Source organism: Anabas testudineus, chromosome 6 (assembly GCF_900324465.2).
Source record: "Anabas testudineus chromosome 6, fAnaTes1.2, whole genome shotgun sequence".
Classification (NCBI taxonomy): domain Eukaryota; kingdom Metazoa; phylum Chordata; class Actinopteri; order Anabantiformes; family Anabantidae; genus Anabas; species Anabas testudineus.
The window spans coordinates 20,206,276-20,223,597 of NC_046615.1; the positions used below are offsets into that span (position 1 = coordinate 20,206,276).

The following is a 17,322-nucleotide window of genomic DNA, read 5'->3' on the forward strand; positions in this document are numbered from 1 at the left end:
GAGCCGGGTGGATGGGAACTATGATTTGTAGCGCTCGGATTAGTGGCGTCACACCAGGTTACACCCAGCAGATTTCTTTTTGATTTTCAATCAGCATAAAAGTGGCAGAGTGTGTAATAAGGGGGATGGGAGGTGCTCCCATAATGAAAGGCAGGGCCTTGGCACATTATAGATGATGTAATGTTGAGTGCACACTTTTGGTAAGAAGTGGTTTATGGAGGTGGAGGGATTTGATCGAATTCCAAGGAGACTTTGGTTGTGTGAAAAGTGACCATTGTGGCTGCTGTATCCCAGTTTGGTTCATGCAACGTGAACACCCTCGGGTGACAGAGGAGGTGGAGTCTGAAAGTAAAAATAGTCTTTTCACATGTTCAGAGGAATGAAGCGTGTTCAGAGTAGCTCTGATGCTGTTATTCAGTTAACCACCAGCCATATTTTATTTAATGCAACATACATAACTTTTTAGCTATAGGAGTAAGTTTCTTTAAATTGTTTCTATGTTGTTGTTAAAATTTTTAAATAAGTTTTTCCACCCATTGCCACATCATGACTGGGATCAAGTGTCTGTGCTGACAAGCAACTGAAACCTTCATTTATCAATTCAGGCCGATCCCTGATCACTCAAAATTTTTACAGAACTATACATATTTCATGCAAATTTGTGAAATGTTTTTAAGATATTTGAGATGTTATGACATTCGGAACTTAAAAGCAGCTATTTAATACATCAAGAAATACGGCATTATGCTTACAAAAGTACCACATGATGACTCAAAAACTACTAGAAGCTTCATTGTGAGTGAGAGGAAAAGCTTCACAGTGTGTTTCACATATCCTCTGTTTCATAAGCCAGAAATTCTTAAACATATTATCCCAATTCAGACTTTGGTCCATTGATATCAGTAAACATGACCCTACACATGCAGTTCGAGTGTGTGCAGATTACTGTGAGCATTAGAAGCTCAGAGTAATGTTAATGTAATGTAAACGTTTACATAATGTGCTCAGTGCCTAATGTCTAAAGACATGTGAGTGGCGTCCACCTGCCCTACTCACTGCTGATTACCTGGATCAGGTGTGTCCACATGAAACTGGAAGATACTAGTCAAGACTAAAACCAGAAGTCCCACTACCCATCTCAGTAGTCCCTGACATGCTATAAGGCTTTTATTACATCTACATCTCAATGTGAGTTCCTGCTGAAAGGTTTTTCTATGAACTCATTTCACCTGCAGCAGCTTGTTCTTCTGTATGGTTGATGTTTGGAAGTTGTCCAGTTCGTCACCAACACACTTTTTCCCCCTGATGCAGCGATGGAGGCAGCCAACTACTAATCTGCTAAATCGGGCCTGATCTGCTCAATAAAGCGATTTGAGGAACAAAATTAGATGGATTGGGGCAAACAATGCTCCTCTCTGTTCTCTCCCTATAGCCTGAGCTGTAGGTGTGTGTGTGTATTCATTCATGGGTTCGGGTGTGAAACAACAAGCAGCACGGCTCCACCTGCAGCTCAGCGTATTGCATGTTAAGAGTGAGGGAATTTCATGGCATCTTCACATCTTTAGACCCATAAAAACAAACAAAAGATAAAGCGGTGCAGAATTTGAGCACTGGAAATACAGTGGAAGCATAAAAAACACAATTCTTTTTAAAAAAGTGTTTTTGTGTGACATTAAATTACTTTTTAATGCAAATAACAAAACATTTCCTAAGAGAGCGGTGGCTTAATCCATTAATGCTATTGCTGCTCACAATGCAGTTGTTAACGCTGATCTGGCAGTGGATCAACTAGGACACCATGTTTGGAGTTTCTCATCTGCTATCAGCGTAAATAAAGACAAAAACTCATTATGATGCAGTCCGTGGTGCAGCACAATGCCAATTAATGCTAAAACACAGAATTGGGTTAAAATTACAAGTTACCTAATAAAGTGGTTATGGCAGTAGGACAAACTAGAAATCTCTGTAGAGCAGAGTCTGGGAAAAATTCTTTATCAATAATATCTGTAATTTTACTAATATATTCATAATAAAAACAGCTTTTTCTCTTTTTAGAAAGAGATTTTGTTTTAGATTTTACAAAGATCCTCTATTTAAGACATGATTTACCTTTGTTACCTACAGTTGAGTAAAACAGGTCGAATGCTCCTTTATTATTCTTATTTCTGGCATTGTAACACCTGATCATTCAAATCAAACAAAGCTGTAATGTTTTATTTTAACAGGACATTTTATTAGGACATTTAAGAGCAGCTTACAATGCGAGGTCAGAACACTAACACCACCAACACCACTTTAAAATACTTAAGGCCACATATACACAGAGGAGTCACTGAAGCATTTTCATGTTCAAGAGAAAGATGATATTTGAAAAAACAAACATCACAAACACTGTTGTGTTTTACATAATAGCTGCATAAGTGGCCTAAGAACAGTTTCATGTCCTATTAATAGTAAAACTTAACCTTTCAAGTAAGAGCAGAAACTGTTAGAGAACTTCAAACCCTGCACATCATCACCCTCCATCTTCGGAGCACCACCATTTTTCATGGTACAAACATAATCAAGTCTGTAAAGACTACCTTTTACTAACAACTCTGCAGGCAGGTTATCGGCTATCACAGCAAACAAAGTGCTGGCAGGAACTCCAACCATGTTTAACATGTGTTAAAGAAATAAGTTATCAAGTGTTTTCACTCAAACAATAAAGTTATGTTCCCTTAAAGTGATACAGTACATCTTCTCATTAGATTTAATTACAGCCCCACACTTGATATCAAGTGTTCATGGTTATCATCACCATGTAATAGCAACTTTTTGAGGTATTTCCCACTAAATACATACTCTCCTCTCATTGGCTGTCAGCTGTGACATCATCAGGCCAGTACTCGTCCTGCATGTAGTGGTTAGAAGCAGCGAAGCTGGGCTCACGTGGAGCACCATCGTCCCTCAGTTTGTTCTGTAGCTCCTGCTCCCACTCACCCTCCACCAGCTTGTAGAGGTCGAGGGCGGCCTGAGCATCCTCCACCGAACAGTGGCCTCTTTTCCCGACCTGGGCCGACAAACAGAAACCCCACAATTTTAATAACAAGTCGGAGCAGAGTTGGCTACTAAAAGCCACCAACAATGTGCCCTTCCCCCCATATGACATGGCATGTGAATGTCTCACCTGTATTCTCCTGTTTAGCAGCTTATTGGCTAAAATTTTGAGGGAGGCGCAGCGTTCTCGGGGAAAACCGGCCAACCGGCTGAGAAGACGTGTTGTACTTGTGTCTCTGACCATGTGACATGGATGGATCATGTCCAGCGCCTCAAAGTCGTTGTAGATGGAGTGGCCAACGACCACTTTACCCTCAAGTATGGTAAGAATCTAAAAGGAGAGAAGCAGAAGACAGGTTAAGAAGAGTTGAAACTAGTTCTTAAATGTTTTTGTTTTAATCTGTAAAAAGATGCACTGTAGCTTAATGCAGAAGCTTCTTTATAATGGAGGCAATAACCCACTTTGTCACAGAAATATTACTGTAAACATTTATCTTTACGATTACAATTTTTGGGAGCAACACTGTGCCAGTTGATCATAGTGAATTTCATTTTATCTTCAACCCTGAACATTGTTTACTTTAGTAATAAAAAAAATATTGACAGGAAAAAATTATCAGCAGATTCAGATGCTAGAGTGAAGCTGGTCTCACCTCCTCCCTGGCCTGAGCGAAGGGCGTAGCATTGTGCAGATGATGCCTCCGGATGCCGCTCCAACGGGTCCTGTAGTCTGTGACAGGCTGACACGGTTGGACGTATTTATCGTACAGGACGTTACCATGATAGTCCAGAATACTGCAGCGGGCCAGCTCACTGCAACGCCCACCAGGCCCCGTCCCCACCATCTCACAGTCCAACGCCACCACGGTGGTGGGGCATGAGCTGAGGCACGGTGAACTTCTACCACTGGCTGGAGGACTGGCTTCAGAGGAGAAACCACTGTCCACCTCCCAGCTGTCTTTAAGGGCTGTGACTAAACTGTGGTGATCAGGTGCTTTAGAAGTAAATACAGAGAATTCGGGCTTAGATGCATCAGTGCTCTCGTGTTCAGTGTTCAGGGTGATTAGATTTTCTTGATTTGTATCATTTAATCTAGTTTTTTTGACCAGTTTAATAGAATCCACTGGTTCATTGTGGAGGTTTGTTTTCTTCCTCTTCATGTTTTCCATCATTATATTCTGCTGGCACTTCTTCCTAGCTCTTGAGCTCTCCATGGCTCGGATCATCATTGTTTTTTTGCACAAATATCGATAGTTGAAGCACTCCCACGAGGAGGAGGCTTTATTTCTTTTCGATGCCTCTGCCATCGTCAACCAAGGAAACTGATCTTTCTGTCATTTCTGAGGAAATACAACATAAACCAATTAGATTATCTTTAGGAAATGGATTACGTATGTGTTCACACCTATACATGACCTTTAAAAATATAAACATTTCATAACATACATAAGCTCGGTTCATATCTCAGCACCTTTATACATGAAACGTGAGAGCAACATACAGAAATGTAGTTCAGAGTTTCACCACATTTAGTAAATAAAACTGACAAAGTAGGTACTAAATTATCTAAATCAATGTTTTTAGAGTTCCTTATTTTAATAGGATTTACCATGTGACAATGGAGAAATACTACAGACTTACAGATGATTAACATCAACACGTCACAATAACAATGACGTAATGATGTAATACGTCATGTTGCTAATAACCTAACCGTTTGACAGCACCTTCTTGTGGTAATAACAAAAGCTAAGTTACATGTTTTTAGAAAGTAGACGTAACTGATTTCTACATGTATATGAAACCACACATGCCACAAGTTCAATGGTTCTTAGCTGGTCGACGGGTGTTCTTTAACTTCTCCAGTAAAGTCAGGCTGATAGAGGTTATTATAAGACTATAGTTTCTGTCTAATCTATAAACCATAAACTCAACATACAACAGACTGTACGTAAAACCCAAACCCACTCGTCAACACCTGATTTAGGTGTTTTCATCTTTTAAATTGTGGACAGCCAGTAGCGACCAGTGCCTCCTCCAATGATCGTTATGAAAATATAAATACGTGCTTGCTAGGTGAGCTGTTTACAATACGTGTTGAACACTAGTCCTTAAGAGTTCAACAATAATCAAAATGGTTGTTTTATATAGTGTTTAATTTTACCGATAGTCAAAGACAACTTTAATTCCCAGATATGTCAATGGAGTTTGGCATTCCTTTCTAGAAAAAACTAACACAGCTAGCTGACAAAAGTCACATGTAATAAGGCGGTAAACATAATTTCTCAAAGGAAAACATCTCTTAGTATTTCATCCAATAGTTGTTAAATATGTGAATGATAATAAAAGGCATAAAAAACGACCAAAAAGATGATAAAGTTTACACGTACCTTCTGCAACAACACGTGTAGTGTTCTGGACATGCCCGGACAGAGCTCTTCTTCTCTTTATCTGATTGGCTCTTTCTCTTCTTCGTGTGTTGTTTCACAGAAATACAGTGTCGCCACCTACTGGCCAAAGGCGAGACTTCCGGAAACAATATTTATTCACTGTTCTGTTAAATGTTAAAGAAATAGTAACAAAACCTGATCTACTGAATCCACAATGGTAAAAAACGAACACATATACTGCAAATTATAAATGTACTGGAAAATCAAAAAAGCAACAAGTGACGATCAAACATGCCTTACATGGCAAATCTAGCATGAAGGTGACTGTAACTGATTGTTTTCAATATTATTCATCTACAATTTTTTTAATAAAACACAGGTGTAATTTTGACAAGTCGTTATTTCTTCCTGATCTGTTTTGCTGGGAGTAGTCGTCTATTTCCCCCCTTTATCCTTTAGACACCAAACCAAATTCCATGTTTTAAACAATATGATCCAATAGTTATATGATTATTACTATGAATTCTGTAGAACTAATGTTTTTCATGAAGGAAAAATGTCAAAATAATCTAAAAGGTTCTGTTTTTCTTTGTTTTGTATATTTGTAAAGAAATTATTTTGAGGTTTTGCAATATCACTGGATGATGATGATGATGAATGTTACACTTGACTGAATACAAACTGTAGTGGAAATGTTTCAATAATCTATGAAATGTAAGGAAATTAAGAATCATTAATAAAAATAAAATGAGATGTTAATATGAGATTAATCTCCAATGAAAATAATTAAAGGTTGCAGTGAATGAGTAGGAAGGTAGTAATACCACAGTGTATTCAAACTTGTACTGTGCAGATCGTTTAACACATCACTGAATAAAAAATATGGATGCATGAACTGTTCCAGCTGGTAAAGATGGAGCTTATTTTAAACACCTTATATGCTGCTTTGATAATTGTAGGTTTTAATTTGAATTCTCCATGAGTTGTTGTGACAGCGGGGATCATTCAAGTCTTGTAAACTGAAATCAGATGTTGTCAAATACTGTAAATGTAGTTGAGAAAAAGTACAATATTTGTTTGGATAAGGTAGTGAAGGCAAAGTACGCAGAAACATGAGATGAAAATAAAGTACAAAAAGTAAGAGTTACATAATCATTATTAAAGCAAAGTGTTTAACTTTGCTTTGACAGCAAGAATATTTAAGTTGATGAATGAGGTCGTACAGTACATGTTGGTTTTGTGGGCCTTTTTATTTCACAATCCTTCCAAATGTACAAAAACAAAGATGTGTTACAAAACAAAAAAAGAGGAATTCACCATTACCATTATCCCCTGTGACGATGAAGACAACAAAAACTAAAGCGACAGATGACTGGAAACTGGTGTCAAACCAAAGTGCATCAGTCTGAGGTGTGGTAGACAGACCAGGGGAAATAAAAATCTCAAATTTTCAAAAGCTGTCCCCTCTTCCCTAAAAATGTATGTTTTTTTAATTTGTTTTTTTAAATCACCGGGCAGGCCCTGGCCACCACCTCTCCACCTTCCACAGTTTTCCCAGAGCAGCAGAGGACCTAAAGGGAGGGCCGCGTCTTTTTGACTTGGCTTCAGAGCATTCGGTAGTTCACTAAAAGAGTGGAATATAATTTAGTTCTTTCTCTGCCTGGATTTCACCAGTCCTCCTCCTCCTGGCATGATAAGGAGGGGGCTGTTGAGTTCCCGTTTGGAGCTTTTATAGCTCTGACTTGTCGTCATCCTTCTTCTTCTTCTTTTTGGTCTCCTCCTGCATTACCAAGGGGTTGGAGGCCTCCCTCTTCAGGTAGTTGATGAAGTCGCTCACCTCGCGACCTCCCTGGAACGAGAGCGGTGACACTGAACGATTAGCAGAGAAGCTAACAACAGGCGTGAATTCCCTTTAACTCGTCACTCAAGCAGATTCTCACCTCATATTTCTTTGGGCTTGTCTTACGTCCAGCTGGGGAAAAGTAGATTGTGGGGAAACTGAAAAAACAAAAGTTGTGGAGGTTGATAAGAATTCATATAGTTAAAGTACAATAGTCTGTTTTTGAGACCGATGTTACAATGACACTTTATTATTCGTCAGACACATGTTTGAAGCACATATTATCAATTTTAAAGTTTAGAATTCACAAATCCTCCAAATTGACAGTCAATATTTACTACATCAATGAATAACATCTGTGACCATCGACACACTGAGCTGTCGAAAATTGACTTGTCAGTGCACCCTGACTTTAATCTGCAATTTCTTCTTATTAATCCACATACACTGATTTACTTTTGCTTCAAATACTTTTAAATGCATATTATAGTATGTTTCTTTACAATAAAATATTTGCAGAAGCAACAGCATCTGAAATACCCTGATATGGGCTGGTGTATCTGCCTACATGTTAAATCATGTATAATTCAATATAATTCATTTTACAAATTTTCCACTGGCTTGTTTTGTGAAATCAAATTATTAAATAAATCGTAATGTAAATTACGAGAATTGGTTCTTTGGTAAGATGTTTTTTAGCTTTTAAAGAGAAGTGTATATTTAATTATATAAAGAGTAACTCTGGTTATTTTCTAAATGAACTGCATCTTAAACAAGGAGGGTCAGTGACATGGTTCCTTACTGCAAAGTATTTTAAAAATGGATGGCTGATTTTGCAGCACAGAGAAATGAGATAATCCAGGTTGCAGACTGACTCATCATGGCTGAGTTGAGGTAATCCATTCATTCATTTGTTGTTTTAGTGTGTGTATGGGCGATAAAGTTCTTTAAACCCAGAGAGACTTGTTAAACATCTTTTGTACTAAACGTCTCAGTAAATTCCTAAATGTGGAGGATAAACTCAGAAAATGAATTTAGAAAATTACTCACCCGCTGACTTCGTAGGGAGATGGCACATCATTAGCGGTGGCGTCCATTTTGGCGATGACAACGTTGGGATCGTTGGCCAGCTTCAGGAACAGAGAGACACAGAAAATGTTGTGGTGAATTAGTTTCAGGTCTAGTTGAGCTATTTTTAAACTCGGCAGGATCATGAACACACTGGCTTTAATGCAACAGTACTGCTGATAAAACAGTGTGCATGGATTATAAGAACTTAAAGTATACATCTTTACTCAAGTAAGAATTGAGTTCAAATTAATTAAATTAAACCAGGTTCCTCCAACACTCAACTTAAACTTGTTAAACAGCTGATGCAGCGAAATGTCTAAACATGTTTGGTACTAAAACAGTTTGGTTACTCATTAAAAATGCTGCTTGTATAAAGACTAATCTGGTAAACACTGAAGTAGGTTAGGAGTCCATCCCTCACCTTCTCTCCCAGCTCTTTGTATTTTGGCTCCAGGTTCTTGCAGTGACCGCACCATGGGGCGTAAAACTCAATCAGCACGTCTTTGCTGTCATCGTTGACGATGGAGTCAAAGTTCTCGGCCACAATAACCTGAAGACAAATGAGATACAAGTTTATCATTTATGGTATATTAAAGACCTGTGTTTTGTGACTGTACCGTCTCATCTTGTAGCCATGATGACACAGTACATTCTGCAGCTTATAGTGGCTTTACACTGTCAACACAGAGCTTACTTTAAATAAATAGAAGTACTGGTTGACAGTACTACTAGCACACAGTGACATTATAGAATAAAAGATCTTGGCGAAGGGACTCCAGTAAAATAACTTACAGTGTGCTCCCAAGCCTTTACAGTAAATCAGAAACAAATTAACCCACAACTTCTTCTCATGATGAGGAAGTGTGAGCCATAAAAGATTAGACTGGTTTCGTCTACATGACATATTACTTAAAATGATTCTGAGTGTGAACATCACATTAATACACTGGGAGTACACGTCTGTGGTAAATCAAATAGTCACACTGGGAATAAACAAGTCCCATCAGGACAGAGCAAAGTTGGTTTAAACAGAAATTAAGAATTCTCCATGCTGTTTCTTACCTTGACAGGTCCATCATTGTTTTCAGGGATGGGCTCAGATTTGAGGTAGCGCTTCAGTTTGCCATCAAAGTAGTCCTGCAGGAAACGCTCCAGAGCTTTTCCATCACGACTGTTGACAGATCAGGAAAGAGACATTCAGCAGGAAGACAGCGTTTGGTGGAAAACAACATAGAAAAACATGCTCTACGTGTATCTGACTACACCACTGCACTGTGTCTGTTTTAATGTAGAGTTTGACACTACATGGAAAATGTATGTGATCTCATGTATCTGCACATCTTCATGCAGATATGTGTATCATTTGCGACATCACGTTATTTTGAAAAATAATCCCAGTCTAATAGGTAGCCTAAAGATGGATGATATGCAGGTTTATAATTTGTAGCACCCAGACGATGAGAATGTGTCATGGTGTAGTAGGAGATGAGGTAAAACATTTACAGATTTAAATATCCTGTTTAATGCCATCATGCTTTAGCTTTTACAATTGTTGTGTTGGAAAAGCAATATGAAACAAATTATTATTCACAGGAGATGTTAAAGGATGACAGGAGAGGCTCTCGGGTGCAGCCTAAACACTGTTTATCTGTATGTTTCTAAGAATGTGACCACAGATATAAGACAGCATCTAAGAAACTGTCATATCTCACATTAAACTGAATATTTTTGATACATTTAACACTTAGCAGCATTTAGAGACACAAACAAAAGTAGAAAGCCACCAAAAGCAGGTGTAACTTATTGTAAAATCAACTAGAGAGAGGTGTGTATAATTACATTAGTAGTAGTTAGTATGTTTGGTAAATCAACAGTTTTAAACTGCAGTCGTGAAATAAGAAAAAGGATTTGTCTTGACTTACGAGAACTCCTCAGTCATGACGTATTTGTCGCCCTTGGCAGTGCGGATGGCCACGATGGGCACTTCTCCTGAGCTTCCATCCAGGCCAAACTCGGACACATCGTGGCTAAAAGTGTTCTTGCTGGCGACAGCAAAGTTCAGCTTCTTGCCCTGATCGAGGAAACTCTTTGCCACCTTCATCACCCTGTAAAATGTAAGTTGGTCTTAAAGTTGGCTTTCAGGGAAGAAAAAACGCAAAGTGGAATCTCAAATCAAATGCTGTGTTGAAGGAGAGAAACGTTTAGCTAACGAGAGGAGTTTCAGATATAAGGAGAAGTTCAGCTGAGAATTTGCAGTGATGAAAAGTGCTGCCTTCATATTATTATTATTGTTTCTTAGACAAAATGTTCATATATAAAAAAAAAAAAAAAAAAAAACAACTTTTACATCCACCACGTATTACAATGCTGAGAGCAATCTAGGTGCAGGTTGAGGGACTCCTACCTGTTCCTCCAGTAGTTGGAGCCCTTGGGGTTTTTGTCGTAGTCTACGTCATAATAAGCCACCAGCAGATCTTTTCCCCTCAGCTGGTCTTTGTTGTCATCTGTCATGTGGGGGCAGATTCCAAAGCTAAGGTGAAGAGAGAAGGAACTTATCAGCTTAGGAAGAAATTAGATGATCCCATCTTGAATTGCACTTTTTATTCCCTATTTTTCCATTTAAATTTTATGATTTAAACCCCATTTCCTTGTGTTTTACTGTTGCCCTGTGTTTCTTTACCTGAAGTACTTTCAGTTGCCTTGTTGTTGAAAAAGCTGCTGCTCAAAACAAACTGGCCTTACCACTTATAAACATTTCATTTGTTTTGATCTGAACACACCTTTCACATCGTTTGCCAATAAAAAAAACTCAAAAACAAAAAACACCAACTGAAATAAGTTTAACATACTGATACATTCACTATCATGTTGTTACTCTTAGATAAGATGAACCTGGTGCAAAATGAAAGTAAAACTTAAATATGGGTATTTTACCCATGTGTAGATAAGAAAAGCAAACTGCTAAAGTTATTAACTTTATGTTTCCACTTTATTAATAAGTGAACATTTAAGTAAAAACTAAATCATTATGCTAACAAGTTCCACATCCTGCTAAAGAGTTAGTGTAGTGATGTTGCCGAGCAAATTAACTTCTTTCACTTGTTTTTTTCCACTCAATTAAAAAAAAAAAAAAGAAGACATCTCACCAAAATTTAAAAAACATTCTTATGTTGATATCAGATGAAGTATTCGGTTATCAAACATCTTCTGTCTGAGTTAATTTCCCTGACTTACGTACTGCCAGAACTGAGTGAAAGCTGAGTCTGTGTTTGCAGAGTAGACACCTCATCTATCAAAGGTCCTGTTGGCCCTGGGCCACGTATGTAAATATGTACCGTTACTATGTAAGATGAGTGTTACCAACTGCTGTAAATGTATTGTGCTTAGCAATTGCACCATTTACTTTTGCACCGGCTATGAATTTGAGAAGACAGGATGTGGAGAGGGAAACTGGTAAGCATTCAAAACTCACATATTGTCCTGGATGAACTTCTTGATTTTATTGCTGGTGAATTTGTCTTCTGCGAATTTGACGGAGCTGTCTTCAAACTTGTTGTTAAGTCGTGGTGGGCGGAACAAGACAACTCCCCTGTGAGCCAACAAAGAAAATGTCACTTTAGTGCTATTTACTAGGAAAAGACAAACAAGAAGCTAAACTGCTCATGGGGCCATTTCATCACTTATGTACGAAAATTAATAATTAGGTTTAGGCCAAATGAAGAATGAGCCACTCACTCTCCGTCAATGCCTTGGCCAGCGAGAAGATCTTCAGAGTTTGTGTGGGCGAAGCGGTAGTTGTCCCTTAAGGCACTGGCTGCCTTGAGGAACTCTGCCTGTGCTGTGCTCTTGTCGTCAGCAAAGAACCCTGGGGAAAAAAAGAGTAATCTCATTTAGATCAATGTGCAATATCGATGGTTAAAAAAGGACACTGTTTTTTGCATGCTCACATGAGATGCAGTCAAAATCATTCTAGGTTCGTGCTTACAGACATTATTGCTAAATGACTTAGCAAGCATGAAAATGATCTGGTAGAGGTGTCAGTGGCTAAAATTCACACAGTAACTCACCAACAACACTTGCGTCTTGGTCTGAAAGAAATTTCGTCAAGTCTGCCTCAGTCTTCAGCTCCACAGAAGCTGGGCCAGCCTGCTTCTTCAAGAAGCTGACAATGCCATCTACACAGAGCAAGAGGAAAGCAAACAAGTGCAGGAGACAGAAAGAGAAATTAGAGATGATCATATAGTGATGTGAAGAAATGTGCCAATATTAAGAGGATTTGAGTAAATTTGGAAATAATGAGGACAAAAAAAAGCCTTGACAAACACCTGCAGTTCTGGGGCCATCATATGGACCAGACTCCTCTCCATCCCTGAAGATCTTCAGAGTGGGGTAACCACTAACACCATATTTGCTGCAAGTGTTGCTGTTAGCTGTGCAGTCAACCTAATAGGAAGAAAAGTACAGAGAGCACTATAGTACAAAGAGTTGAAAGACACACTAAAGTGTACAAAGTTAAATGAACTGCATTATGCAATACCTTGGCCAGAGAGACGATGCCTTTCAGACGTGTGGCGGCTGACTCGTACTCAGGTGCTAGCCGTTTACAATGGCCACACCTAATGGACAGAGGATATGGTTCAGTCAGTTACAATGAATTATATTTCAGCTGTACTGAGGATTCAGCTGAGGAAGATTTAGCAATTCGATTTCAGTGTGGAATTGGAAACCTAGGAGGTAATCGAATAGGTTTTGTTCAATGCAAAAGCTTGCTTGTCCAGTCAATACAAAAAATAAAAAAACTAATCAACAAAGCCACAACCTATGAATGTCTATTAATCTAGCTTTACATCTTGGTCTCATTACATTAACAGTAATAGGTGAAAATGCCAATTGTAATTGCGTAAAGACCAAGGGTCATGTCTTCAAATGTCTTATTTTGTCTGAAACATCACAAAAAACAAAAATATTCACTTTATTTCCATGTTTGACAAAAGAAGCATCCAACTGTCTCACTGGACATGCTAGAAACTCAACTACTCAAGTTTTTGCTCAAAAACAAATTGTGGCTTATTGTCAGTTAAAAATGATCTAAATTTATTTTAATTTATTCTAAATTTAACTGTTTATTAGTTAAATTCTTTCATAAATACAAAGCTATTAACTTTATTCAAGTTTGGCACCGTGGAACACGTCACTGTTACTCTGGACCAATCAGTGGTGGACACCAAAACTTCTCTGGCCAATCAGAACGTTACAACAACGAAAGGACACACCCCCCAACTTCCTCGTAGCCTCAGTCGCATTTAGTTTCCAACGAAAATGATTCAGATTGATAAAAAAGAAAAACAACAACAGGTCATAACTAATTGTCGTTAATATGCATGGTTTCATTTTCCGTCAATCAGTAACAGTGATTTGCAGGGCTTGCATCTGTAATCCATTAAGAACTCCATGTTAGCGCACACCTTCTCGCTCCTAGCTAACATGCTAACGTTGGTCACTAGCCAATAAAGACAATTAGCCCCTAATGCACCAACACTTAATGTTAAAGAGGGAAACATGCAGTTTGCAATTTGTAGCTTGTAATATAAATTGTGTTTATATTCCCCTAGAGGTTCACGGTGTCATGGTTGCTGCTAATGAACGTCAGTTGCTGAACTGTTAACCACGCAGCAAGTAAGCTAGCGTAAACCCAGCTAACGGACGTTTGGAAACAGTTGAACTGCGCAGCACAAATCATGTAAAAACTCACCACGGGGCAAAGAATTCCACGAGAATTAGGTCATGGCTTCCGATTCTGCTGTCGAAATCGTCATCCGTGAACTCCAGCACATCACTGGCTCGGGTGAACCCGGCGAGTGCGACCAAAAAGATCAGCCTCAACATGTCGTCAAACGGTGGCTGGAAGTGCTCCTCGCTTTTAGTCAAACCAAACGGAGTTTGAATTGCAAATTAGGCCCGCGGCAGCCCCCGTCTTCAGTTCCTCGGCGACGTCAAAGCCAAGGCTGCAGGCTCCTCGGACAAGGCCAAATGCAGACTAGTCGATAGAGAAAGAGAAAGAGTCGGAGGCGGTGAAGACGTTCAGCAGACAGCGGGACCGCTCCTAACCACAGTGTGGCATCCTCTCATTGGTCCACCCACCGCGTCACTCCGCCTCTATCAGCCAATGAGAAGCCGACAAATGAGACCTCGTCGTCTCCGAGCCAATCACGATCCGACTAAATCAAACCTCCTCTCTCACACGCGGAAGTGATTATGATGATAGTTCACTACATGTAATCGTGTTTTTTTTTTAACGAAGTGAAAACATTTAATGTGTCGATTACAGCTTGTTATGGCTGTTAAATAATAATCAGACGCACTCAAGTATCCAGCCCATGTATACATACCTTTTTAGTGGCCAAACATAAAAAAAAGAGCTCACATATAGCACAGGTCATCAGGTTTTTTATTATTTATACTACTGACGTTACCATTATAATGTGCTCGTTTCTATTTCTACTACACTATATTTGAAAGACAAATGTTGCATTTACTGCTTCACTACATTTATATGACAAGTAAAATTAGTCATTACTTTAGTTTTGCCTACAAAATAATATTAGTTAAACTTTTGAATTATTTTAGACTTAAGTGTTTCCAGTTATGTGCCTCATTAGACCTATTCAGGTTGTTGGAATTTAGGCTTCTCATAAGCGGCAACCTGTTCCACAAGAAACTAATGTATACTGTGATTCTTATCAATTTATGTTGTTATTTTTATTGCACTCTATAGGTAATTTTTAACACACAAAAGTAACGTAATAAAACCAGACACGCTATAATCCATTAAAAACCACACATGCCCACGCAGTTGTCAGTTATATGGCTGATTAGAGCTGTTCAACTTGAAGAAATGTGTTATCATTTACTAATTAGTTGCAACATGTCCACAACTTGAGTATGTAATTATGCCATTTTAAGTATATGTTACTGGCTATACATGTGCACTTTTACTTAGGTAGAACTTTGATATCTGCTTACAGATAACCTCATGATGGAATACCTACCTTTATTTAAATAAATGATCAGAGTACTTCCTTCACCACTGAGCAAGAGCAGTAAATCTTTACTGTTTCCCATGTGCAGTGAGTTATTTTCTCAATCAGTAATTTAATAATTTTCTCTAAAGGAAACCTGCAGAAAACAGTGAAAACGTCCATGAAATCTTCTGATAACTCCCAACATCATCCAGTACGGTGTTTTTACTGCTTAACAGCTTAAAACTCAGGGATACTTTACTATATTGTTATGACAAGCAAAAGAAGAACTCTTCACAACTTGTTTGAATAGAAAAGACAAACATTACAGTTAATCGATGCCTTATCTCTAATTGGTATTAACTCAGTAAAAACAAGTCAGCAGTACTTGCTGTGGTCTGATTGTTGCCATAATCTCAGTCTTCAGACTTTATTATCAAATTTAGATCAATCAACATTCACTTTATTTTCTGGTTTGTCCTTCAATTCTACTGTTGTTTACCAAGTTCACATTGTATGAACCAAATCCCCGGTGCTTTTAATCTGAGTACATCCTCAGAGGAAAGATCAGACACCCTCATCACCATGTTGAGGTGGAGGTTAGAGGCTTTGTGCTGCATATCTGTTGTGGGAAAAACAAAGCCCCCAGGATTTAGTGTGCTGGAGTCAGTTCTGATATAAGAAGCATTTCTCTGAAATTGATTCAATAAATCAAATTAAGTTTCTTTTGATTATATCACTCTGTCTTGTTTGTCATTTTCTTAACGATGGGACAGCCTGAGGTGGACGCTTTTCCAAAATACATGTTTTTTCTGTTGCTATTTTGCCACTGCAACTTGAGATGCTTGTGAAGATTGTGTACTAACTAAACAACAGACAAGCAAATACACTTTGTCCTTTTAGATGAGGACAAACAAGACCGCCTGTGTCCATTATGATAAAGGTAGGATTTAGTGAGTCATCTGAAGTTAGTAACCTGATTAGTTAAACTTTTATCAAGGATTTTGTGTGTGTGTTGTTTTGTATTCTAGTTGTATTGTGGATTATTGACTGTGTGTGTTTGAATATCAAAGAAATTGACTAAATTCTTTCTCATACAGGCAAAAATAGGCTTTAGTACTATTGTGACTTTTTGCACAGAATAAATAAATAAATAAATAGTTTCCTTGCATTGTAATGCTGCAGTTATACTACAATATCAGCAGAGGGAGCTCTCTGATAACACTGGTAATGTACCATGCTCTACTTCAAAATTGCAGTCCTTTCAGTTCTCAGTAAGTCTAAAAGTGTATGTGTGGTGGATAAAATAATAAAGACACCTGTCATATAATACATATAACAAGAGAATTACTGAACTACAGTATGTACAATGTCCAAATAATCATATAGTTTGAGATGCAGTCAAAACATAAACTTATAGCTTGATGAATGTAAGATTTCTACCTAATGATCTAGATCACAGTGTATAAACAGAGTGTAAACAGTGTATTTTACTCACTTTAAATGCAAACATACATACATACAACATCTAGTTTCATGACCAAGCACTTTACATTATTTTAACAGCTTTCTCACATACTTTGGTATCTCCACCACATTTGTATTTGTGATCAGAAAGTTATTATAATGTATATTTGTAGTATACTATCCTACTCTGTTATTTACTCCAGTGCCCCACTGTTGGTTGTGGAGCTTCCACCTTTGTCGGTGTATTTATCATCAAGCCTTCATCATCTTTCTCTTCTTCAAACTGCAGTTATTATGCAAAGCTTGTCGTATGCCCAAATTGCATTATTCAGATTAACATACAAACTTAATATTTCTACAGAATCTCATTTTTATAAAGACACAGAACACCTGCAGTGTTCTCATGTTAATTTTGGTGAACAAATATTAGTATTTACTTTGATCTGTAGCCTTTAATCCCACTAAAACTTCACCATACAAATTCAAAAGAACAGTA

The 17,322-nt window shown here is 38.1% G+C and overlaps 2 protein-coding genes across 2 annotated transcripts; both read right to left on the bottom strand.

Moving 5' to 3' along the window:
• Nucleotides 1–2,124: 2,124 nt before the first annotated feature.
• isg20 (interferon stimulated exonuclease gene) lies at nt 2,125–5,477 on the bottom strand. The gene is made up of 4 exons (XM_026364680.1): nt 5,430–5,477; nt 3,693–4,379; nt 3,170–3,370; nt 2,125–3,052 (listed from the first exon to the last, which is right to left on the bottom strand). Exons 2-4 carry the CDS (start codon nt 4,344–4,346, stop codon nt 2,852–2,854), a joined length of 1,056 nt encoding a protein of 351 aa, XP_026220465.1. The 5' UTR covers nt 4,347–4,379; nt 5,430–5,477; the 3' UTR covers nt 2,125–2,851.
• Nucleotides 5,478–6,660: 1,183 nt separating this feature from the next.
• Nucleotides 6,661–14,432, bottom strand: pdia3 (protein disulfide isomerase family A, member 3). Its single transcript, XM_026364853.1, has 13 exons — nt 14,093–14,432; nt 12,878–12,956; nt 12,666–12,783; nt 12,408–12,515; nt 12,076–12,205; nt 11,813–11,929; nt 10,745–10,870; nt 10,263–10,445; nt 9,403–9,511; nt 8,762–8,890; nt 8,320–8,399; nt 7,370–7,427; nt 6,661–7,278 (listed from the first exon to the last, which is right to left on the bottom strand). Exons 1-13 carry the CDS (start codon nt 14,224–14,226, stop codon nt 7,159–7,161), a joined length of 1,491 nt encoding a protein of 496 aa, XP_026220638.1. The 5' UTR covers nt 14,227–14,432; the 3' UTR covers nt 6,661–7,158.
• Nucleotides 14,433–17,322: the final 2,890 nt, after the last annotated feature.

Coding starts and splice junctions, on each gene's coding strand:
- isg20 (XM_026364680.1), bottom strand. CDS start 4,346: ATGGCAGAGGCATCGAAAAGAAATAAAGCCTCCTCCTCGTGGGAGTGC. Junction 3,371..3,692: donor TCGCTCAGGCCAGGGAGGAG/GTGAGACCAGCT, acceptor CTCTCCTTTTAG/ATTCTTACCATACTTGAGGG. Junction 3,053..3,169: donor TGCTAAACAGGAGAATACAG/GTGAGACATTCA, acceptor TTGTCGGCCCAG/GTCGGGAAAAGAGGCCACTG.
- pdia3 (XM_026364853.1), bottom strand. CDS start 14,226: ATGTTGAGGCTGATCTTTTTGGTCGCACTCGCCGGGTTCACCCGAGCC. Junction 12,957..14,092: donor GTGGAATTCTTTGCCCCGTG/GTGAGTTTTTAC, acceptor TCTGTCCATTAG/GTGTGGCCATTGTAAACGGC. Junction 10,446..10,744: donor TCCAACTACTGGAGGAACAG/GTAGGAGTCCCT, acceptor TACATTTTACAG/GGTGATGAAGGTGGCAAAGA.